General features: G+C 35.4%; 1 protein-coding gene across 1 annotated transcript in view; it reads right to left on the bottom strand.

Moving 5' to 3' along the window:
• Positions 1–15,720: 15,720 nt before the first annotated feature.
• Positions 15,721–25,469, bottom strand: part of LOC116010608 (DNA mismatch repair protein MSH2) — an 11,443-nt gene continuing 1,694 nt past the window's right edge. Inside the window, exons 4-13 of the mRNA XM_031250092.1 lie at positions 23,847–24,920; positions 23,129–23,680; positions 22,909–23,019; positions 22,734–22,823; positions 22,582–22,653; positions 20,507–20,617; positions 19,440–19,566; positions 18,710–18,909; positions 17,638–17,787; positions 15,721–16,240 (exon numbers count right to left, since the gene is read on the bottom strand). Coding sequence (XP_031105952.1) covers positions 16,040–16,240; positions 17,638–17,787; positions 18,710–18,909; positions 19,440–19,566; positions 20,507–20,617; positions 22,582–22,653; positions 22,734–22,823; positions 22,909–23,019; positions 23,129–23,680; positions 23,847–24,920 — 2,688 coding nt within the window. The 3' untranslated portion in view covers positions 15,721–16,039. The remainder of the gene's footprint in view (positions 16,241–17,637; positions 17,788–18,709; positions 18,910–19,439; positions 19,567–20,506; positions 20,618–22,581; positions 22,654–22,733; positions 22,824–22,908; positions 23,020–23,128; positions 23,681–23,846; positions 24,921–25,469) is intronic.

The following is a 25,469-nucleotide window of genomic DNA, read 5'->3' as shown; positions in this document are numbered from 1 at the left end:
AGAGCCCAAAGGGCATTACAAGAAATTCGTAGTGACCTTCATGCGTATGGAATGCAATCTTATGAATGTCTGGTGGATGGACACGAATATGAAAATACCCACTTCGTAAATCAAGTTTATAGAATATGGTGGCACCATGTAACTCATCAAGAAGCTCGTCGATTGTTGGAATAGCGAAGCGGTCTTTGATGGTAACTACATTTAGGGCCCTATAATCAACGCAAAATCTCCATGTTCCATCTTTTTTCCATACTAAGAGTATTGGGGACAAAAATGGGCTAGTGGAGGGTCGAATAACTTGATTTTGAAGCATTTCCTAGAGTTGATGTTCAATCTCATTTTTTTTTTGGAAATGAGGATATCGATATGGTTTAACATTCATGGGACTTGATTGTGGTAAGAGATTGATATGGTGGTTCAGTTTCCTACTCGGAGGTAGGCCCTTTGGAGTGTCGAAAACTTTGGACTATTTATTTAGCATGCACTGGATGATTAGCTGATTTTGGTCAGTTGGGGAAGGATTAGGTTGTAACATCAACATGAAACATTCAGATACTGCATCTACTTGCTGCAACCGCATTAGTTGATGGTGAGTCACAGGTTGGATGGATGCCGACTTGTTCCCTGCAAGCAAAATTGGATGGCCTTTGTGTTCAAACTCCATTGTCAACTTTTTATAGTCTGTCACGATCTTCCCCAATCCTTCCAACCATTGTACTCCCAAAACAGTGTCTGCATCGGAGAATTTTAAAATGTGGAAATCTGCCTCAAAGTTTGCTCCCTGCATGTCAAAAGAGATATTCCTGCATGTACCCTCACTTTGGATTTTCTCGCCATTTCCTACAGCAACCGTGAAACGAGTAGCCCGATCAACCGGGAGGTGAAAGTAGTTTGCCACCCGCGGTTGGAGGTAATTGTGGGAACTACCTGTGTCTATGAGCATCGTGAAACAACGGGGCCCTGAAGACCCAACCAAGGCACGCAATGATATCTCGGGTTCTGGCTCTACGGTTAAGCTAGTAACAACCATTTGAGACCTCTCGTTAACATCCTCCTTGTCGCCTACTTCGTCAGGTTCATCCGGCAAGAAGATTAAAAATTGTACCGCTCATCGCAATTGTAACATAATCCTTGGGCCCTTCGCTCTTGAGCTTCAGCAGTAGTAAGGCGCCGTATTGGCAATTGTGTTTTATGGTTTGTGGGCGCAGGGAGTTGTAACAAGGGTGGTAGAGTGTTTGGCGGTGGGTTTGGGTGGTTTCCTGTGTGGACGCCGGAAGGCCTCCAAGGTGGTGAGAATTTGGACTGCATCGGTTGAGTGTTCCGAAGCTTATCCTCTACTAGCTTAGCCAAAGCATTTGATAAACTGTTGGGTTTCAAAATAGTCATTTCGGCTTATATCGTTGGTTTTAGCCCGGAAACAAAATAGTCTAATACTGCGTCCGGGTTTAGGTCTTGGACCCGGTTTCTAATAGCTTCAAATTCTGTCTGGTATGCAGTGACTGTGGTTTTCTGAGTCAGTTTGAAAAGGGCCGCCCGGTGATTCATGTACGAGGAAGGTCTGAATCGTTGTTCAAGTACAGTAGTGAATGCCCGCTAGGAAGACAATTGTTGATTTTTGTGCATCCATTGGAACCAAGACAAAGCTTGCCCCACCATGTAAAAGCTGGCAATGTCAATTTTCTACTCTTCCATAATCTCCCACAAATTGAAATATTTTTCAACTTGGAAGATCCAATCCAACGGGTTACTGCCGTCGAAAGTGGTCATGTCACACCGAATATGACGTGGTTGAGGTGTAAAGGTCGGTGGATTTGGGTTGCTTGTAATGGCCCGGGGTGGTGGGAATGAGGAGGTAGCGGTTGGTACGACGTTGAGTGAGGTGATGCGCACGGAAAGCTCTGTTATGGCATTATTGAGGGCCTCATTGAATGCTTGGTTTTGGGTTGCAGAGCTTGCCTGAGTTCTTCTGCGATTTGTCTCTAGGCTTCTCGCATGTGGTGTAGTTGTTCTTCGAGAGAACATTGACGGGTTTGTACGCCTTCATTCACCATTGGCTCTCAATGAAAACACCAAAATGTTGTGATTGTTTGTGTTTTTGTTTGATAAATATTCCACTATTGAGGGTGGAAGCCTCCAGAAGAGAAAGATAGAGGAGGAAGCAGAGTATTAAGAGTTCATACAAAGAAGATTGAAAATTCAAGGTGATGCCCTTACTTTTATTAATGACAGTTTATATAGTGATTCCATACAACTGTTTCCTTAAAAGTGTACTATTTATTTGGCACTTCCTCCACTAACTGCCACTGAAATAAAATAACCAAGAATTAGTCTGCATGGCTTGAAATTTAGGAGACTCAGCTGCAAATGTAATCACGAAGTCTAAATGGAATTGAGACTTGTCTCTTGGCCCTCTCACCATCTTTAGCATGTTGCGTAACATACTCTAAGGCCCGAATGTCCTCAACACACTCATTCGATGATCCTAAGTCACATGACTCGTGATTCCATAGGTAACAAAGCCTTAATTGATTGTGTTGATGACTCAGAACCCACGTACCACTCCCAAGCTGTTAAAAACCCTGAATGGAGTACCGCGATGGATGAAGAATTTAATGCACTGCTACACAACAACACTTGGAGGGTGGTTCCACATGAACGAGATATGAATGCGATTAGATGCAAACGGGTTTATAGAATAAAAAAGAAGAATTGATGGTACAATTGAACGATACAACTCCAAACTTATTGCAAAAGGGTTCAATCAGGTTGAAGGAAAATATTATTTTGACACTTTAAGTCCGGTCGACAAACCAACTATACTAAGACTTCTTTTAACTCTTACCATAACAAATGATTGGCCTATCAGACAATTTGATGTTCACAATGCTTTCCTCAATGGCTGCCTGAGTGAGAATGTCTACATGAAGCAACCACCAGGATATATTGATAACAATTTTTCCACCCATGTCTGCAAACTGCATCGGTTTCTTTATGGTTTGAAACAAGCACCACGTGCATAGTTTAAACGTCTTTAGGATTATCTACTCTCAATTGGTTTCAAAGAATCAAAGACTGATGTATCTCTATTTATTTATTTTACTGCTAATGCTCACATTTATCTCCTTATTTATATTGATGACATACTAATTATGAGTAGCAACACCACTCTTTTGGCTTGTGTAACGAGCAAACTAGCTGATGTTTTCAAAAGCCGAGATATGGAGCCACCGAGCTTCTTCTTTGGGATTGAGACAATTCACAATAAGGGGGTGCTTCTTCTATCACAACGGAGGTATATGCTAGAGATACTCAAAAGATCCAGGATGGAACACTGCAAACGAATTTCCACACCAATTCCCGTCAACAACAAGCTAAGTGCATCAAACTCCTCTCAACTGTATGATAATCCAACACAATATCGCAGCATAGTTGGGGCACTCCAATATCTCACTATCACTTGTCCAAATCTCTCTTTTGTTGTCAACAAGCTTTGTCAATTTATGTAGCCTCCAATCAATGATCACTGGATTGCCCTAAAACATGTCCTAAGGTATGTAAATGCTACTTTTGACTATGGTCTTCGGCTTATGAAGTTAGATTCAGACAACGATATTCATGCATTCTTGGACTCCGATTGGACGGGTTGTCCTGATGATGACCACAAATCCACTAGTAGTTTTGTTGTCTTTTTTTTTTTTGGTAAAAATCTAATTTCCTGGACTTTCCGTAAGCAAAAGACAGTTGCTAGATCTTCAACAAAAGCGGAGTACAAAGCCATAACTGATGTCTCAACAGAAGTCACATGATTAGTTGCTTTAATTAAAGAGGTTAGCGTTACTATGCAAAAACCACCTAAACTTTGGTGTTACAATCTTGGTGCTGCCTATTTGTGTGCAAATCCTTTGTTTCATGCACAAACCAAACATGTTAAAATTGATTACCATTTTGTTTGTGACAAAGTGGCATCAAAAGAAATACAAGTGAACTTCATCTCCACAAAAGACCAGCTAGCAGACATCTTCACTAGGCCACTAACCACAACAAGATTCATTGATCTAAGGAACAAGCTCAATGTTCTCTCTAGATAATCTCAAGCTTGAGGGGTGTATTGGGACTCTATCTCCTGGCACACTAGAATTCTTCTCTTTATATATTCATTTTATTATTTCTCGTTTGACTAGGACTATTTATATCCATATAAATAGTTGAAGGTTGATGAAAAATAAAGAGAAAATATGTGGATATATACAACTATTGATATATACAATTGGATGAATCATATCAGTCGTCAATAAATAAATAAATAAATATATATATATATAAATATATATATATAAATATAAATATATATATATATATATATATATATATATATATATATATATATATATATATATATATATATATATATATATAGGGACCAGTTTAAGTGAGATAGGTGCATCAGGTGACAAATGAGAATGAATCTCAACCCTAGATAAAAAAAAAAAAAAAAAAATTCGTCACCTATGAACTTCAACAATGTGTTCTGGAAGGCACAACAATGTGCTTTGGACGATATAACAATGTGCTCTGGAAGATAAAAAAAAAATGTGCACGGGAAGCACAAAGATGTGAAATAATTATTGAAAAATTAAATTTAATATAAGACCTTCAACACAAATCATAAACGACCATAAATAATAAACAAGCAAACAATATTCAACTCAAATTAGTAATTAGCGATCGAGATTAATTGATCTTTTAATAAAAAGTTCGCCACCTACGATTTAAAAAAAATACTCTGGAAGGCACAACAATGTGCTCTGGAAGAATGGACAATGTGCACTGGAACTCTGAAAATGCAAAAATGTGTACTGTAATTAGTGATTCATTCATGATCAAATATTTTTTAATATATATATATATATATATATATATATATATAAATATATATATATATATATATAACACCTATGATCTAAAAATTGGAAGGACAACAATGTGCTTAGGAAGATCGACAATATGCACTCTAAGGCAAACAATATCCACTATGAAGGCACATAATTGTGCTCTAGAAGCCATAACATTGTGTTCTGTATGGCATAACAATGTGCTCCGAAAGAAGGCACAATACGCACTGGAAGGCAAAAAAAAAAACTTACAAAATTACCATAATGCCACCGCATTTTTTTTAAGTTTCTGCATTTTGAACCCTAGATCTGGACTTGATCAATGGATGAAATTAATTCCTATTTCTTACATGCGGCTTCTATTTCACTTGATCCTTTATATATATATATATATATATATATATATATATATATATATATATATATATCCTTGGAAACACCAGCGATTTTAGTCCATTAGTTATGCTTAAATTATAGATTCAGTCCATAAATTATTGCTATATACAACTTTCCCCATTAATTATGTTAAAAGTGGTTATTTCAATTACTTATAAATTTTGTTAACATTTTTTTTTATTAGAGGACAAATTGGTCATTTTGTAAATTTTTTTCAAGTATTAAAAAAAAAAAAAAAAACGTTTCACATTCATGATTTCAAGTTATCAATGTTGGGTTTATTGTAATATTGATTACACGAGAATATCTTAGTCTACAATTTAGGCATAATTAATGGACTAAGTCGCCATTTTTTTTTTTAATTTTAAGAAAGTGAATTCCTTAGTCTCTTTACATATTTTGTTTTTCACACTTTGAGAAAATATATAATATGAATTTCTATATTACACTCGCATATCATTATTATGTAAAAGCAATTGAGTCTTTATACTAATTATTTTCAATAATTTATTTTCCACTAACAAATAATATAATCAACATTTCAAGTAATTTTTTTTTCATAAAATTTAAATTTAACTCATTCTCAATTCTTTTTAATAAACTAAATCAGTTATTAAATTGTTTATCAAGAATATAATTTTCAAAATATTTATCGCATTGTAATTTTAATCATGTCAAATTGTAATTTTAATCTTTAAATTATAGATCAAAAAATGCTTTCTAATTATTCATTATGAAAAAAACTTATTCATTATGAGAAGGTCAAATTGGGAACATGATTAAAAGTCCAAAAATTATTTATACCTGCATTAAACAAATAAGAACTAAATTTCCTATTTAATAATAGAAAAATTAATCTCATATTTTCATGTAAAAAACATTACAATAAACTTGTTTTCAAAAAAAAAAAGAACATTACAATAAACTTATCATTCACTTGAAATCATTAATGTGAAAAACTTATTTTGTTATACTTGAGAAAATTTTACAAAATGAACAATTTTTCCTCTAATTATTTGGCAAATCAAAATAAATTTTTAATTTTAACAAAATTTATAAGTAATGGATTAAAACAATCACTTTCAACATAATTAAAGAGAAAATTTGTATAAAATAATAATTTATAGACTAAGTCTACAATTTAGACATAATTAATAAACTAAAATCGTGATTTTGCATCTGTCCTTTCAACAACATTGGATAGTTTGATGTTTTTAAGAATTTAAAAGGTTTTCTGTTCATCATAAGGGGACAGCTGACTGACTGGATGAGAGTCATTAATACTCTTAAATGTAACTGATGATTTAGTTGGCTGCTTCTAGATAGTCAACTTTAATATATTAAATGTGATCCCAAATAATGAAAGCAAAGGTTAATAATTTATTACTAAGGAGTACTATAATTATTTAAAAAAATTACTTCAAAAAGCTACGACACCTACTATTATAAATAAAAAAGAATAATATTTATATAAATATTGTTGTCCTTCTAATTATGGGGCGTTTGGTGAAAGGGAATTAAAAATTTTCTTTTACTTCTTAATTCCAAAATGTAAGAATGTCTTACGTTTGGTTTAAAGTAATTGGAACTCCACTGAACTGCAACTCCGTCATTTTGCGAAAAATATCAACCCTCTCTCGAATTTTAAATTTTGCGAGTTTTGGAAAAAAGAATTGAGATTATGGAACAATAATACTATCCCTTTCCACTTTGTTAATGTATAAACAAATAGATAAAGCATGTTATTTAATTGTGTTAGTTATTAAAGGACCACAAGCTCTATATAATAATAAATCATACTACAAAAATTTTGAAGGGGAACTTTGTATAATAATAATAAATGTATTATTATAATTTATGATTTCTTATATTATTATAATTATTAAATAGTTATATACACCATAATGAACCGCGCAATGAAACATTATTATAATATTCAAGTTACATAAATGTTTTACTCTATATTATTTTAATTTCACTTTTAGTATATACTATTTTAAAGAATTAAATATTAATTTATTTAAAAAATTATAATATCGCATAAAAAATTTTAAGTGTCATTCTCAGTTTGATTGAGATTGATAATTGAATGTCTTAGTCTATTCAGATTACAGAAGAGAAAATATATACAAGCTACAGAGTTTGAATCATAATAGAACTAGTCTAAATAGGAGTCCTTAACACTCCCCCTCAAGCTCAGGAAGTCGCAGCAACCTGAAGCTTGTCACGCAGGAAGAAGAACCGAGGCGCAACCAGAGGTTTGGTGAAGATGTCTGCCAGTTGATCTTTAGTCGAAATGAAATTAACCTGCAAGTCACCTGCAGCCACCTTATCACGAACAAAATGATAATCGATCTCAATGTGCTTCGTCGTAGCATGAAACACAGGATTAGCACATATATAAGTAGCACCAAGATTATCGCACCACAACCTAGGAGGAGAACTGTGAGACACGCCCAGCTCACAAAGCAGAGACACAATCCAGGTGACCTCAGCACACACATCTGCGATAGCCTTGTATTCAGCCTCAGTAGATGACCGAGCAACAGTCCGCTGTTTCTTACACTGCCACGAAATCAGATTGGACCCAAGAAACACAGCAAATCCACTCGTAGATTTCCGATCCATAGGGCAACCAACCCAGTCCGAGTCAGAGTAGGCATGAAGATCAGTATTAGAAGACTTACGCAGCAACAAACCGTAATGAGTAGTCCCCTTAACATAGCGAAGAACACGCTTAAGCTGAGCCCAATGGTCCACTGTGGGAGCATGCATCTGCTGACACAAAAGATTAACAGCATAGGAAAGATCAGGGCGAGTCACAGTAAAATACTGCAACGCACCTGCTAGGCTCCTGTACCTCGTGGGATCAGCATAAGGCTCAGAAGATACATTAGACGAACGAGACACAGGAACAGGAGTAGCCAAAGGCTTGCAATCAGTCATACCAGCCCGCTTCAGAATATCTAACATATACCGCTTCTGAGACAAAAGCATTCCACCAGATGCAGAAACAGTCTCAACACCAAGGAAAAACGAGGGAGCACCCATATCTCGAATTTTAAAAGCCACAGATAGTTTAGCCACAATATCAGAAACTAGAACAGAATCACTGCCCATAATCAAAATATCGTCCACATAAACTAATAAATAAACACGCAACTCCCCCTGAGTAAAAATAAACAGAGAAACATCGGTTTTGGATGCCCGAAAACCAACAGATAACAAGTATGTATGCAATCTAGTAAACCAAGCACGCGGAGCTTGTTTAAGACCATACAAGGACCTCTGCAACAAACAAACATGATCTGGATAGTCAGGATCAGCATAGCCAGGAGGCTGACTCATATAGACCGTCTCAGCCAACCTGCCATTCAGAAAAGCATTGTGCACATCCAACTGACGCACAGTCCAACCCGAGGTCAAAGCTAAGGACAGAAGCAAACGAACCGTAGTGGGCTTAACCACCGGGCTAAAAGTGTCAAAGAAATCTTGCCCAGCCACCTGATTAAACCCTTTGGCCACAAGCCTAGCCTTATGACGCTCAACGGAACCATCAGCCTTTCGCTTGGTGCGAAAGACCCACTTACACCCAACGACATTCATACCTGCAGAGAATGGCACAAGCTTCCAAGTCTGATTGGGCAACAAGGCATTAAATTCGGCATCCATAGCATCCCTCCATTCAGGAAACCGAACCGCCTGAGAATAACAAGTGGGCTCCGGAGAACATGCTTGAGCAGACAAAGCCACCAGAACAGCCCCTTCAGCCCGAGCTCGGCTATGAGTCATAGGAGCCGACTCACGCGGCACAGGCTGAGAAGCAGCAGCACGCCGAGTGCGAGGCTGTACCACCGGCCGAATAACAGAGGGAGCAGCCACCGGACTAGGCACAGAAGCCGGCATGCGTGCAACACCCCACGGAAAGGACTAAGGAGAAACAGCAGGCTGCAAAACAGAGTTAGTGGCAAAAGGAAACACCTGCTCATCAAAACGCACATGCCGGCAAATAAAGACCTTACCAGTAGCTAAGTCCATACACCTATACCCCCGAAACGAATTAGGATATCCAAGAAAGACACAACGGGCTGACCGAAAACTCATCTTATGGCGATTATAGGGACGAAGGTGAGGAAAACAAAGACAACCAAAGACACGTAAAAAGGAATAAGAAGGAGGAGAGCGATGTAGCACTAAGTGAGGGCTACGATCACCTAAGACTGACGTGGGCATCCGATTGATAAGATACACCGCAGACTCAAAGGCATAATCCCAGAAACGAGAAGGGACCGAAGCATGAGCAAGTAATGTAAGACCGGTTTCAACTATGTGCCGGTGCTTACGCTCTACACGGCCATTCTGCTCGTGAGTGTAAGCACAGGACTGCCTATGACGAATGCCAAGCCGAAGAAATTCAGAATGTAACTTCTTATACTCAGCACCCAGATCGGACTGGGTATACTTAATGCGACAATTAAACATATGCTCAACCAAAACACGAAATTGAGCAAAGATGGTATATATATTAGATTTGAGACGCATAGGAAAAAACCAAGTATAGTGAGAGTAATCGTCAACGAAAATCACAAAGTAACGAAAACCATTACTAGATAAAACGGGAGCAGGGCCCCAAATATCAGTATACACCAATTCTAAAACATGCGAAGTAGTAGACTGAATACTAGAAAGAGGAAAACGTGCAGACTTTCCCATCTGACGCGCAGTACAAAGATTGTCTAAACGACCAAACGAACTAAGTAAAGAAGACTCTATTATTCGACCCTGAACCCGAGGATGCGGATGACCAAGACGCCCATGCCACACAGAAGACGAAGCACGAGCAGAAAGAAGTGCAGACGGAGAGGTCACCGGCAAAGAATAGAGACCTCCCGAACTCTTACCCTGCAGGAGGACCGCTTTGGTGCGGATATCCTTCACAACAAAATAGGAAGGGTAAAATTCAAAGAACACATTATTTTCAGCCGCAAATTTTTGAGCAGACAAAAGCGAAGCAGACAAACCAGGAACATGCAAAACACGAGACATTTTAAACGAACGCACAGGGGTATTAAAAGATGCATAGCCAACACTGGAGATAGGTAAGGCCTTACCATTACCGAAACGAAGCGCATCTGAACTAGTGTAATCATCCGACGCAAGCAAAGCACCACTATCCGGAGTAGCATGATCCGAAGCACCCGTGTCAGGATACCAAGTGTGAGAGGTCAAGGGCACACTCGGTTCCTGATAAACCATATTCGCCCGCGAGCCATCAGAGTAACGACGATAACACGTCACAGCAGTGTGACCCGGCAGATCACAAATTTGGCACTTCGGCCCTGAGCGACCACGCGAAGAGCCACCACCGCGCCACTGCTGCCCACGGCCACGCCCGGACTGCTGCCCCTGGAACGCAAACTGCCCAGCCGGAAAACCACCACGGCCAGACTGCTGAAATTGCGAGCCGGAGTTCTGGAAGCCGCCGCGCCACTGCTGACCACCACGGCGACCACCCCGACCATTGCCCCTGCGAGCGACATTGACAACCGGCGAGCCACCCGCAACTACGAACTCACGAATATGGGCAAGCTCTTGCGCTCCCAGTAAATCGGCAAGATGCTCCAATGACACCGGAGTGGGGCGCGACGCCAAGGACGCCGTGAACGACTAGAACTTAGCCCGAAGCCCCCGAAAAACATAGATGTTCATCTCGTCATCGGATACGGGACGGCCGGCGAGGATAAGATCTTCCAACAGCACCTTCACGCGGCCAAGAAAATCTGCCACCGAGGCGTCTCCCTACTGCAATGTCTAGAGTTGGCCGAGAAGATGAACGGAGCGAGCCCGGGACGTCGACGCCAAGGCAAGCTCAATAGCACACCAGGCGGCGCGGGATGTCGACTTGCCGAGCACAAGGGGCATTACTTCTTCAGTCAGCGAGGAGATGATCATAGAAAGAATAGCCTGATCCTGCTGCTGCCAAGGCCCGTACGCCAGATTGGGAGTCGCTGCTGCCGAGGAGGCTTCGCCGACGGGAACAGGAATGGTGACCGGAGGCGGGGGAACATACCCATCGACATACCCCATTAGGTTTTGACCTCGTAGAAACAGAATTAACTGCGCACGCCAGAATAAAAAATTCCGATTGGTAAGCTTGATACTCACAGAGTGATGAGCCGATGACAAGGTATTCGGTACGAAAAGAGGCACCGAATCCGAAACAGTCCGCTCGGATGAACACCAGCAGAGCCATCATTAGCGGCCATCGGAAAAAAAAACCTAGCGAATGATACCAGATTGAGATTGATAATTGAATGTCTCAGTCTATTCAGATTACAGAAGAGAAAATATATACAAGCTACAGAGTTTGAATCATAATAGAACTAGTCTAAATAGGAGTCCTTAACAAGTTTATCACATCACATCCTACTTTCGAGTAGCAGCTTTTGGATAACTATGGTTAACATTCTGTCAATTGAAGTTGATGGTGTAAGAAACAATTTTTTTTTTCTAAAAATAAATGGAGAAATTAAAGGGTTTATTTTAATGAATCTTTTATGTTAGTATACTTGCAATTTTTCTTTTAAAAATAAAAAGAAAAAAGAAAGAAGTTGAATGAATCTTTAATTTTCTGACTTTGTTTGAAAGCATTGGTACAGCGAAAGTAGCAAGAGTATATACCTTAAATAGCGTCAATAAGTTTGAGTGAATTGAAATATAAGCACTTTCAATTTATATGTCATTTCCATTTTCTTTAATAAAATAAAATTAAATTAAAAAAAAGAGTAGTGGTTCTACCAGAATTGAATTTTCAATTTTCCATTTGCAACAAAACATCACAAAAAACAAGCATATTAGATCATTGATAGATATAAAAAAAATGTTATGAAATAGTTTACTCATAAAGAAATTTTAATATGAAATGAATATATATTATAATTCAAAAGTCAATGCATATTATTTAAACATCCATTTTGCTTAAATGTTCTTCAAGAATCTAGGTAAGAAAGAAAAATATTGTAAATAATACATATAAGTCAGAAACAAAAATATTGTAAATAATACATATAAGTCATATAGTACACTTATGAAACCAAGCATATAAATATCACCTTGATTATTTAGAAAAATAAATTCATTATCTGACCAGTAAATTGACATTTAACTTTGAAACTAAAGATAAGTAGATACATGTTTATAAATCTTAGAAAACTAGCAATTCTTCATTACAAATGAAGAGAATCGGTATATATGAAAAAAAAAAAAGTGTCTGTCAAACTCAATGATTAATTAATTATTTAATACAAAATGATATAAATAAAAAAAATGACTAAGGTGTCCCTCAATAATTTAGAAATTCAAAATGCATTATTAATATTAACATAATCTTTTAGTAGTGGACTAAAATTGCCAATTTACACATAATTATAGTGAAAAATTTGTGTATGGTAATAATTTATTGACCGAGTCTATAATATAAATAGAATTAATGGACTAAAACCGTCATTTTTCCAAAAAAAATAACTCAAATCTAATTTTTTTTCTTAAAAAAAAAAAGAAAAAGAAAAGCATCTTGATGATATATGTCCATATAACGTTGCTCTTTGTTTTATCTATATTTTTATAATATATCGTTTGGTTGGAAGGAGGGAATTGTAGAGGAAAGAAATTGTAATTCCGTGAAAAAAGAATAAAATAAAAATAAAGTAAGTTATATTGTTTAGTAAGGATGGATAGAATTATTGAAAATTAGAAGAGAAAAAATATAAAAATTAAAATGTCCTTATTTAATAATAATACTATGTAGTGTGATGATATCTCTGTTACCATTTTAAATTAGTGGTCATAGGCAAACTCCGATGGTGGAAGCTTTGATTCTTTAGGTTGAAAAAGGTTGAGTAAAAAATCATGAGTGTTTTAAAATAATAATAATCAAGGGAAAATGTGACAATTTCTTCATTTTCTCCTTTCCCTTGAATTCCAATTCAATGAATTGAAGGAATCACAATTCATTCAAACCAAACAATGTAATTTACACCCTGTAATAGTGTAAATTTTTTTTTCTTTTAAGTAATTCTTGATATCCACTATTCATCTTCAGTTTTATCAAATACACTTGTAACTCTTGATATCCACTATTCATCTTCAGTTTTATCAAATACACTTGTAACGAGACGCATTTATGGGCAAAATGAATGACAATAAATGCTAAACACTTTGCAATTGCTCATGGTATGACTTTTTTCAACAGTTGATTATAATTTTCTTTTAATAAGTTGAATTCTCAACCAGAGCCTTCACATCCTGACCCGACAGAACATCTAGGATGATATAAATCATAATAACTCAATTAAACACAGAGACTAGACCTTAACAGTTGATTATATTAATGCAGCTATGCATTACTTGTAATTTTCTTTATGTTTTGTTAGGTCAAATAAAATAAAAGAAGTCATGTTAGGTTTTGAATAATTTGAAATAGTGGGAGTTCAACGTCCCAACCTCCATCTCATTCTTCCTTGTTTTTTTTTTTTTTTTTTCTTTTTTTAAATATTTGTTCTTATCCATAGTATGGCGCCAAAAATCTTTATTGATATTTATTGGACCCACGGACTTTGTGATTCATGATTTATGATTTATTTACAAAGACAAATTAGCCATCACGGGAATATCCTAATTGTCCTACTACCAGTCTCATTGCCCTACCAAGACTTATCAAATTTGTTCTATTATTGAAAAAAAAATCCTTATATAAATCAAAATTATATTAGCTGTGTACTTATCAAGAAACTGTACAGGAAGAAGAGAATCTGAAAGAGAAACAACAATCATTAACCCTGAAATCTCAAAAATATCGATGTCAACAAGATAATTCTAAACTACTTTTTCCTTTAGTGGCCAGATTTGATCCTACATCTCAACTTGATGTTCACTATTTAAATTTGATGATATTTTATTTTATTAAAAAAATTCAATTATATCTATAAAAAAAAACTCAAGGTTCAAAATATCTAAAAAGTTATTGGTTGAAAAGAATTAAAATATTCATATTATGTGATAATTATATCTAACATTTAAAATTTAACAATTTGATATTCATTTGTTTTTTGTATTAACAATTATATCTAATTATACATAGGCCCTATTTGGTAAATATAATTACCTTATCAACTAATTTTGACTTATTTGGTCATTATTAGCTGTTTAACTTGATTAATAATCAATAAGTGTTTGATTAATTAACTTTTTATAACAGCTTATCAATGTTTTAAAAGGCCAAGGCATGCCTTGAGGCGTTTTGTATTTTGAAACGAGACGTAAACCTCGAGGCGTATTGAGGCGTAAACCTCAAATATATATATATATATATATATATATATATATATAGATAAAATAGGAGAATGGTTATAGTCTGTAGCTTGATTAACCTACAAATGAAAGCCACTAATAACACTACCAGCATAACAACATTAAAAAAACATTTTTTTAGAAAAGTCTAGGTGTCACACACCCACACTCTATATGAAACAGCAAGCAGTACACCCATATTATTTATATATACACACACACATTGGACGTTGGAGGTCGCTGGAAACTGTAGGTTGCCGTCGCCTTGACGTCGCAACTACTTCAGGTCGCCGTGCAAGAGTTGAGTCTCGTCCCACTTCGTAAGTCAAAGTGTGACTCGCCTAAAAAAAAACACCTCAGAAAGCCTTGAGGCGCATATGAAGCATACGCCTCATACGGCTGAGGCGTAAGCCTCTAATTCAGCCAAAGAGGCGTAAGCCTCCGTGCGTACCTGCTAAGCCTCACTCTGAGGTTGGGCCTCAAAAAAGCCTTTTTAAACTATGCAGCTTATTGCTCCAAAATATTAAAATTCAAAAAGATGCTCAAATCAACTTTTTTGAGAAAGTCATTTTATATATAATCACCTATCAACTAATTTACTAAACACTTTTTACAATCAGCTACTGTTTTCAACTAATCAAACCTACTAACTCAATCAACTAACAACTATGTACCAAACACTCCCATATTAAGTATATCAAACCTTTAAACTTTACTGAATTGACTATTAGTTGCCACAAACTATATAAAAAAATTACACACTAATATCATTCATTTAAATATAATATATCAGAGTATAATTCATATAACCCAAAAAAAATCATATTAACTCAAAATTCAAAAATACATTCTACATATATAAACTCACGCAGATATTATTACCACTAATTAATAGAACCGTGACATGATGATACAAATATTTAGTGTTAAATTGCCACATCACAAAAGTTTGAATTTTTTTTACCAATCATGTTTTGGATAGTTCAAACAACACATCAATAGCTTAACTCACTCAATAATTACTTTGGAATAAATCTCCAAGACAATGCTTCCAAAAAACAAACACACAAACACTAAACAGATATTGCCAGAAGAATAAGAAATAATAACTAAAATTCACGGCAGAGAGGATTCTATTTTCGCCAGTAATGTTCATAAGATTATATACATACAAAACCCAACTGCTTTAAGGTTAACAGGATCAATGTACTCATTGAACAACATGCATCTAGGTCAAATATACCCTCAAAACTACCAAGATTATCATGCTTCCACATACAGAACCAGCTATTTGCAAAGAAATAACAAAACTGTATTCGCAGGGTACCTGGAAAATTGCCGCATGATAACATTCACGGCGCCAATGTCCTTGGAGTGCTGTGATCATCCCAAGTACTATTCTATTAGAAGAATTGCTGAAGCCAAGGATTATTTGTTGCATCCTTCTCCAAGTTTGTTTTCAATTCTTTTAAGTTTTGCAAAGCTTGATTCATATCTATCTTGTCTAGTGGCAACTCGGAGAAATCCTTCAGGAACTGACGGGCTCGGGCAGCCCCTCTAGACACATCATCAGAGTCAAATTCTCTCTTGCGCTTGGAGGTTGCCTGGATACAATTACTGAGTTTTCAATGGTATGTTCCAAAATAATAGAAATTAATGACATAGCATGGCATTAGGACCTTGAAATTGGTAAATCTATGTGCAAATTCATCTAACTTAGGCAGACTAATAATATCTATCGTTAAGTAAAACTAGCTCCTTTTGAATGTCTACAAGATCTTGCACTGTTTGGTGAGATAAATTTTGAGATTTGCTCTCAACTCCTTTAATGGGTACAGTGGCAAAGCTTCTATGTGGTTCTTACTTCTTAATATAATATCTTGGCAATTGTGGCAAGGATGAAACCAGTAAAGTCATAACTTAGGCACACTTCTTGCAGGTTGAAAATGAATTCTTCCTCCATTAGAAAGGAAAAGTTTGCACATCACCTTCTAAGAATACTTTGGTTGTGAGATCTAGATTGCATGGATTAGGAAAGGATATTGTAGCTTTCTACCAACATTAAGATCAATTGAACTACATCTTTATGTGTTCATATATGAAAGAGGGTGATCAAATGTATGTATATATATATGAGTTCCAGTGTGGTTGACCTTCTTAAGTGCAGTTGTCCGGTTGCTTTAGGTGCAAAATTTTCCTTCTTAAGGTGCATAGTTTGTATGCTTAAAGTGCGTCAGTGTTGAAACTTAGTGAGTGAACCTAAAGCTTAAGGTGCGTTATTTTCCTTCTTAAGGTGTGTAATTTGTACGCTTAAGGTGCGTGAGTTGTTGAAACTTAAAGTGCGTCATTTTAAAACCTTAGGTGCATGGTTTGTGTAGTTAAAGTGCGTTGGTCTAAAACTTTAGGTGCACGTGGTTTGTATTTTTAAGGTGCTCTGTTTGTGTGCTTAAGGTGCGTGGTTTGCGTACTTAAGGTACACCATTGTAATGCTTAAAGTCCGTAACCGCACAGGAACCCTTCCCTTCCCTATATATATATATATATATATATATATATATATATATATATATATATATATTAGAAATCATGAGAACCAACCTCCCCACGAGTCCACGAGAACCAATTTGGTGCATTAAAAAAATAAATCTACGGATGAGATTAATTGTCGGAATTAAAAACGCGCGTGCATATGGAGCATTATGATGTGTGCATATTAAACATGTCCCTATGTTGCACACAACACATGCTTAATATACACACGTCATAATGCTCCATATGCACAGGCCCGTTTCTAATTTTCCCAATTAATCTCATCCATAGATCTGTATTTTTAATGCACCAGATTGGTTCTCATAGACTCGGGAGGTTGGTTCTCATAGGAACATCACCCTATATATACATATATATATATATATATATATATATATATATATATATATATATATTTCTATTTTTCTTGCAATTAGAGAAGACAACACAATAGGGTAACAATTGTGGATACCTCTTTAGCATCAGAAGTAATAATAGATGCAGGTGAGAAATCTTCCAACTCAGATGCCTTTTCCCTTGCAAGGGCAACTACACTCTCCGGAAAGTTCGCAAACTCTGCAACATGAATCCCAAAACTTTGATCACAGGCACCTGGTTCAACCTGGAATAAATTTTATTAGAGAGAAATTATGTACAGCTTATTGTTCTTTAAATGCAGATATACCTACAGTTTAGAAAGAGCAATGAGATTCTAGAGTTGCTTAATAATGAATCATAATTGTAATTAGCAAGAGTATGTAAGAAGTCTTAGGTTCAATTCCCCTCCCCTCAGATAGTAAGATGTACCCAAAAAGGAAAAAAAAAAAAAAAAAAAAAAAAAAACTTTTAGGGGTACAATTCATGGTATGAGGATTGAATTAAAGACTTCAAATATGAAGTCTTTGGCTCATGCCACCACAGAGCTTTATTTTGTTCCCAAAGGTGGGGCATCAAACAATCTCAAATCTGATCAATTGGAATTCTTAAATATGCCCCACTTTGTCAGTTGATAGTTAGCTTTAAGCAACTAAAATGCAATCAAGGGGTAAAGAATGACAAATTTATTGACTACCTAACACATGAAGTGGTAAGACGTATTATTTCTGCTCAGATTATATCCTGAGTGCAGAATTCCAAGCTATTTCCCAGATAAAGAAGCAGCTGTCTCAGGTCATTAGGTTATGACATGAGGTCCCCATCAGTGAATGAAAATGGTAGGGACTTCCCGGTAAAAGCTTCCATTTTAATCACCTTCCAGAGATGCTAATCATTACATTTATCTTTAAAATTAAGCAAACAGAGCAGCAAGTGAAAGTTTCAATGGAGGACAACGTCTCAATCCAAATATCCCTATCAAGGGGAGTTTCTACCTAAGAGGAACTTTGACACACCATACACTGGTCACAGGAATTCTTACAGCTTAACTTTTTCAGTATATAGTAAAATAAGCTTTCATATTAGGACATCTAAACAGAATAACAAGTTCAAGCAAAAATGAGAGGGTATGAGTAGCTCTGTCTGTTAGAGGCAAGAAAGGAAGATACCTTGTAAAGCATAGTTAACTTGCGATTTGTAGAGTCAATGTGTGCACTAACATGATAATTTGCTATACCAGCACTGTTACTGGAGTGATCACTATCCATATATTCATTAGCCAGTGCAGTCAGCTCATGGAAGTGAGTGGCAAATAGTGTAGGTCCTTTAATCACATCAACAATGTGCTCACAAATGGCCCAAGCTAAGCCTGATAATTGCAGTTAAGAACAGTAAACAAAAGTTAATTAAGTTGTAGAAAGTATTCCTCAAGAAAAAAAAATCATTTAAATGTTACACCTAGATTTGAGTAATAACTGAGGTTTTGTCAGTACCCACTCAAAGTGACACAAACATTGCAAATCCTATTCAATGATTGTGGTTCTGTCGTGTACTTCAACACTTTGACAAAAGGCCATGAGGTAACAAACAAACAATACTTATCACGAATGCAGCTGGCTAAGTAATTATGTTGATGGGGCCTTTAACTGTAGTTATGTCCATCTATATAATTCATCATATACAAGATCACATGCAAATACCGAAGCAAGTAAAGACCAAGAAAATAAAACAAAATTTAAATTAACAAAAAAGATTTTTTTTTTAAGATGAAAGAAAAGATCAGGTTGTCAAACATTACTTCTAGTGAAGAGTTCATCCAACATCCAAAGATACACACACACACACACACACATATATATATATAGAGAGAGAGAGAGAGACAACTAAAATATAACTAACCAAATCCATCATAAGTTGATGTTCCACGGCCTAATTCATCAATAATAATCAATGATTTATCAGTAGCTCCTTTCAGGATTGATGCAGTCTCAAGCATTTCTTGCATAAAAGTTGAAACTCCACGAAGCTGATTTAAAGAAAGGGGACCGGAAGTTAAGATTTTTTGTCAAAACTTGAAATATGAAGAAACACCAATTACTATAACTAGACAAAAATTGACAACCATAAACCTAGATTCAGCAAGTACAAGTGGTTACAACAGATTGTGTTAAAAAGAATTGAATGAAAAAATAGGATCAATGTAATTGTAATAGATTAAACTAAGACTTAGTGGAGTTGGGATAAGCAGATTGGTGACATAATAAAATTAGACCTTACCATTTATGCATAAAAAGAAAAATGAAACGAAGAACAAGTATTCATTCAATAATTATTAAAATATAATCTGGCACATGAATAACATAATAGGAAGTAAATGATCATTCTTGGCAGATTGTTTGTTGACATAAAGTTGCAGAGCAATAGTTCTTTTTGCAGTTATGACATTTGTAAAGTATGATGAGGTTTAAATTGAACTGGGACTATTAGTTAATTTCTAAAAAGGGAATATTAGTTAAGGTTTCAAATGAAGATGACACATAAACACAAGAATAAAATGCTAGAAACCAAATTAGACTCTTAGTGATCTTTTTTATTGAAATGGATTTACAGGGGGCAGGGGCATACTTTTCTTTGCAGTAAATATGGCAATTGCAAGTATAATGGGATTAAAAATAACCTAGAGATGAGTAGTTTAGGCTTCAAATGAAGATGACAGATATAAAGGAGCAAAATAAAATTTAACCATCCATTTCTAAAAAATTACAAAGAGTGCTATTTGTTAAGGCATCAAATGAAGGTGAAATACAAAAAGGGACAGGAAGGTAATTGAACAGCAACGCGGTAAAATTATAACAAAATACACAGAAACATAAAAGAGCAAACACCCTTCTTATTTGCTAATTTTGTTCACTGCTGAAATGACAATCACAGTTTCATTTTCTTATAAACAGATTCAGCCAACTCACCTGGCAATCTCCAGCTCCTACACGGGCAAAAATGCAGTCACGAACAGAAATGCTAGCTTTGTCACAGGGAACAAATGAACCAACTTGTGCCATCAGGATATTGACCCCGACCTGCTTGTGCAATTATGTACAAATGAGCCAGATATTTTATACTTTTATAGGGTAGAATAAAATGTTTAATAATCTATCTAACAAGGACTTTCAATCATGTGCCAAACTTCAGAACCCTAATATAATAGGGAAAGTGTTGGGCAAGTGCAAATACTTTGCAAAGAAATGTATATCCCACCTTACAGACAAAGAAACATTACAAATCTTTAAAATTTAATAAGAACCAATTATGTTAGTCCTTAAATGGAATGAAAATTGTGTTGGTAGTATAAGTTGTATTAAGTGTTTGTTCTTTGTGTTATTTTTGTTGATCCTTTGCAAATTGCAATTTTTTTCTAATTTTACCCTTCACTTTTTTCCTTTTGACCTTTATTTTAACATTAGTCCTTAACTAGAATTAAAAATATGTTATTAGTGATATAAGTGGCATTAAATGACTTCATTTGGTGCCCTTTGTGTTGTACATTTATAGTTTCTTACTAAGTTTATCCCATGGTTGAAAAAATCGCTAGGCGCTCATCGGACGCTCGGGGGCACCAAAGCGGGGATTAATCGGCGCCTAGGCGCCCGTGTATTTTTTATTTTTAAAAATTTGTTTAAATATTTTAAAAATTTTAAGACTTGATTATTATAAACTATTTAATACTTTAATAGTTAATACTAAAATATTAACTATTAACCTAAAAACATATGGAGTTTGAACAATTTAGGATTATTTTACTCAAAACGATGTCGTTTTTAGTGAAATAACCCATTTATAAAAGAAGAGAACAATAACTAATCGGTCGACTAGACGACTTAATCGATGCCTAGGCGGCCTAGTCAGTGCCTAAGAGAACTATGCGGTCAGTGCTTAGGCGGTCTAGTTGACCGCCAAGCCGGCAACCACCTAGACCACCGATTATGGTGATACGCTAGGCAACCGACCAGCGCCTAGTGCCTAGGCAGAATTTTTGCAACACTGGTTTATCCTCAATATTTTTTTTTCTTTTGTCAGTTCTACCCTTATTATGTAAAATACAATCACATGCATGCATGCATGTATATGTAATTTCTATAAATATAATTTAATTTAATAATAATTTTTAATTAATGAATGTGTATCTATATGATCTTCTTATTTGAAAATTTAACTTCTTTTTATTTTTAACTTTTTTTTTTATATAAATTAATATTTAACTTTTTTTTTTTGTAAAAGAGTTTAGTTTTCGATTTGTATCTTATTTGATGCATCATTGGCTTGTTTTCAACAAAATATTTCTAATTAATTTATTATTATATTGATATTAAAATCTAATTATAATAGAAGAAATTATAAGAAAAACTAATTGCATTTGCTAAAAGCTAAATCTTTTTTTTTAACACAATACCTACTGTGTTCAATGCATTTTTTTTATAAAAATTTATGCTAGATAATAATATTTCTTATTATCAAAAATTAAAATTATATATTCCACTCCCTCTGTCCCATTTTATTTGTCATACTTACTATTCATTGGTCAAAACAACTCTTTCTTCTTTGCTTGCTTTGATTAGTATTTACTTATAATTTTTAATTTAATTTTTTGTGTTCAATAGTACTTTTAATCTAATTTCTATCTAAATATATAAATTTCACATATTAATTATAAACTTAATATTATAAAAAATTAAATTGTAAATAATTTTAGTCAAGCCTCGTTAACCGAATCTAACACAAAAAATGGGACAGAGGGAGTAATATTTATAAGATTTATGTGTTTCTTATTTATTTAATTATTTTGATCATTTAATTTTATTAACTTTTTTGTTGTTAATTGGACATTTCAATCATACATGATGCGTATTTACAACTAGTACATAAATAAATATTATAATGACAAGCATGGAACTATCAGCTTGTTAATTTGTGAATTCATACCATTTCAAAAATATGAAAATAGGAATATAAATTTGAATCCGTTCAAAAGAACAAAATGTCATACCTGTCGTATGAATGTAGATTTTCCACCCATGTTGGGCCCAGTAATAATCTGAAACCAACTCTTTCCCCTAACCTGGGAAAATCAAGAACTTAGTATTCCATCATTGTGAAAGACTAACTCCAGAAACAGCACCAATGAACTTGATGACTTACTAGCTTACAATCATTTGGAATGAAATTAACCCAATCTTGAGCTTCCACACAAGGATGTCTACTTCCTTCTAGTACAATATCCCCCACATCCTTACATTCGGAGATTGTGTTAGCTTATGTAACATTTCAATTAAATAATTTTATATAATTGTATAATAATGCAAAGAGTCATTACTGGAGGGGTGATGTCTGGCCTTGTGTACGGAGTTGGGCAATTAGCAGCCAGATCCGCAAAACTGAGCAATACATCCAACTCAGAGAGCAGCACAGCTATACCCTCAAATACCTGTATAGCCAATGCTTAGTTAATATCTCAATGCATAACAATGGCAAGGAAAAGCAAAGGAGGGAGAGGGGGATATTATGACTAAAAAGACATTTTGCAATATAGTTACCTCAGAGAAACTTGAAGCAGTTTGAACTACTCGAGCTACCAGTTCTTTTTGGCAGTTTTTATACTCCTCAACTATCTTTTGGTATTGGTCCCCGAGTTTCTTGAGTTTTGTATTGGTAAATTTCACTCCATCTTTTCTTGTTTCAAGAATAATAAATTGGGTGTTCAGTTTCTTCCTAACTTTAGGCTCTTCCTTCTTGGTAATTCTGAAGACATGTCCAAACTGCGGTCCTTTATCTAGCTTAAGTTTATCAATAGCTAAATCAAGATCATTGGCAGTTTGCTTATGCAAATTGTGAATTTGCCGCTCTAGTGACTCTTGCTCATTTTTTAAAGAGGATAAGTTTGAGTCATAGGCAGCAGAAATCATGTACTCCCCATTCTCCAGCTGATCAAGGTCAATTGAAGTTTCCACAAGACCAATGAACTTATTTAGGTGATTATCATCAGTCCAATAGTTCAGATGGTCCAAATACCTTTCCTTAATCAATGATGCAAATTGCCCATCATATCTTTCCAAAGCACCTTTGATATATGGAAGTCTGATACTTGACTGCAAAACAACAATTAACCACAAGTATACTAAGAATCTTTATTTATGCATTGCAGACCTTTGAGATATATAGATATTTTTCTCTCATGAAAGATTGATCGCTGGTGAAAAGGGAAGGGTAGAAAAAGAATCTTAACAGGGGAGGGGGATGAAGCAAGCAAAGCACCTGATAAAGTTTTACAATATGCACCAAGCCAGCTCTCTTCTTCTCAAGATTGCGCACCAACCGCTCAACATCTGAAATTCGTTTCAAATGTTGCCTCAGACCTTGGCGAAGTTCAGCATCCTCAACAAATGCTTGCACCAAATCCAGCCGACAGTTAATTTCATTTACATCCAATAAAGGTTGTTTCAGCCACATGTGCAACAGTCTTTTACCCATTCCAGCTGTACAGGTTCTATTCATGAGGCCAAACAAGCTAAAGTTCTTGTTTGCATCCGACTTGCTCTCCAGGACATTTAGTGCCCTCATAGCAGCAGAATCTAACTTCATGTAACTGTCAAGGTCATACCTTCTAATTGTGTAGTTTCCATAATTATTCTCATCTGCAAGTAGTTCTGCATAACAAAGTATGGATCCCAATGCTCCAGGTGCCAACTCAAACCCAGAGACTAAATCTCGAACTGGTTCTATGGAACCTTTAACAAGTCTACCAAGATCCTGCACCAAATCTCTTCCTTTAAACTCAGATTTCTTTCTTTCAGTTACCATTACACCACACCTTGCCATTACCTCTTGCAAAGCTCTACATTCACTAGATTTGGTACTCTCCACAGGAACAAGACATTCTTTGCAACCAAGAGCAACCAAAGCAGATTCCACATTTGTGAAGTGGCTATCATCAAGAAATTCTGTCAATCCAAGCATTCTCTTAGTAAGATCAACATAACCTAACCCAACTACGCATCCATTTTCACGAATGTTTGGAACAAGAGCTACAATTACGGGAGAATCTTGCATTTCATTATTTGCAAAAAGAATGTCCTCAAAGCTTCCAAGATTCCCAGGGGTCCCAGTTTTAACTAATCTCCAATTTGAGCCACTACCCTCATACAACTCAAGAGTGTGATCAGTTCTCTCCAGGAGAAGGTCACGGGCTATTGTCTCAAACATGTTTCTACTCACACTAACACTAGAGATGGCACCAGGTCCACTACCCAACTGCCGTAAAGCAGTTGTAGTATGGTAATAAGTCTTTGCTATGAAAGTTGCATTGTTCCCATGAGCTGTGTAATAATCCTTAAGACAAGGAACAGATGCATTAATCATTAATATAGGAGCCACAAAATGTATGCAAGTATAGAAAAAGAACACAGATCAAGCTGAATAAGAACATTTTGAAGTCACAAGGTTTCACATGACACCACTAAATGTAGAAATCAAAGGATTACTAATGCAGAATTGGTATATAATTAAATGGATCATAAATTTACACCTACTTCCATCAAATTGGTAATATAGCTATGTGAATTTTTATAAAAATTACTTGGACGTACAATAAATTTCTTCAAAAGCAATGAATGTTGATTAACCTTTATAGCAAACATAAAGGACACTGGTTTTGAGGCTCACTATGTTTGGTAAGCAAGGATTCATGATATAAGTTCTCACTTATGTGTGATCAAAAGAAGTAAATTTAAAGTGTATGCCTTAAAACAATCAAAAGCTATTTTCTTTACTACCAGCACAAATAAACTGAAGAACTCAAGAAAATTTATTTGCAAAAAGAAGAAAACATTTTGAAGTCAAAAACACCCACTTCTTTACCAAAAAAAAAAAAAAAAAAAA

Source organism: Ipomoea triloba, chromosome 2, assembly GCF_003576645.1.
Source record: "Ipomoea triloba cultivar NCNSP0323 chromosome 2, ASM357664v1".
Classification (NCBI taxonomy): Eukaryota; Viridiplantae; Streptophyta; class Magnoliopsida; order Solanales; family Convolvulaceae; genus Ipomoea; species Ipomoea triloba.
Note: the sequence above shows the minus strand (reverse complement) of the source record. Positions and strands in the feature narration are given on the sequence as shown.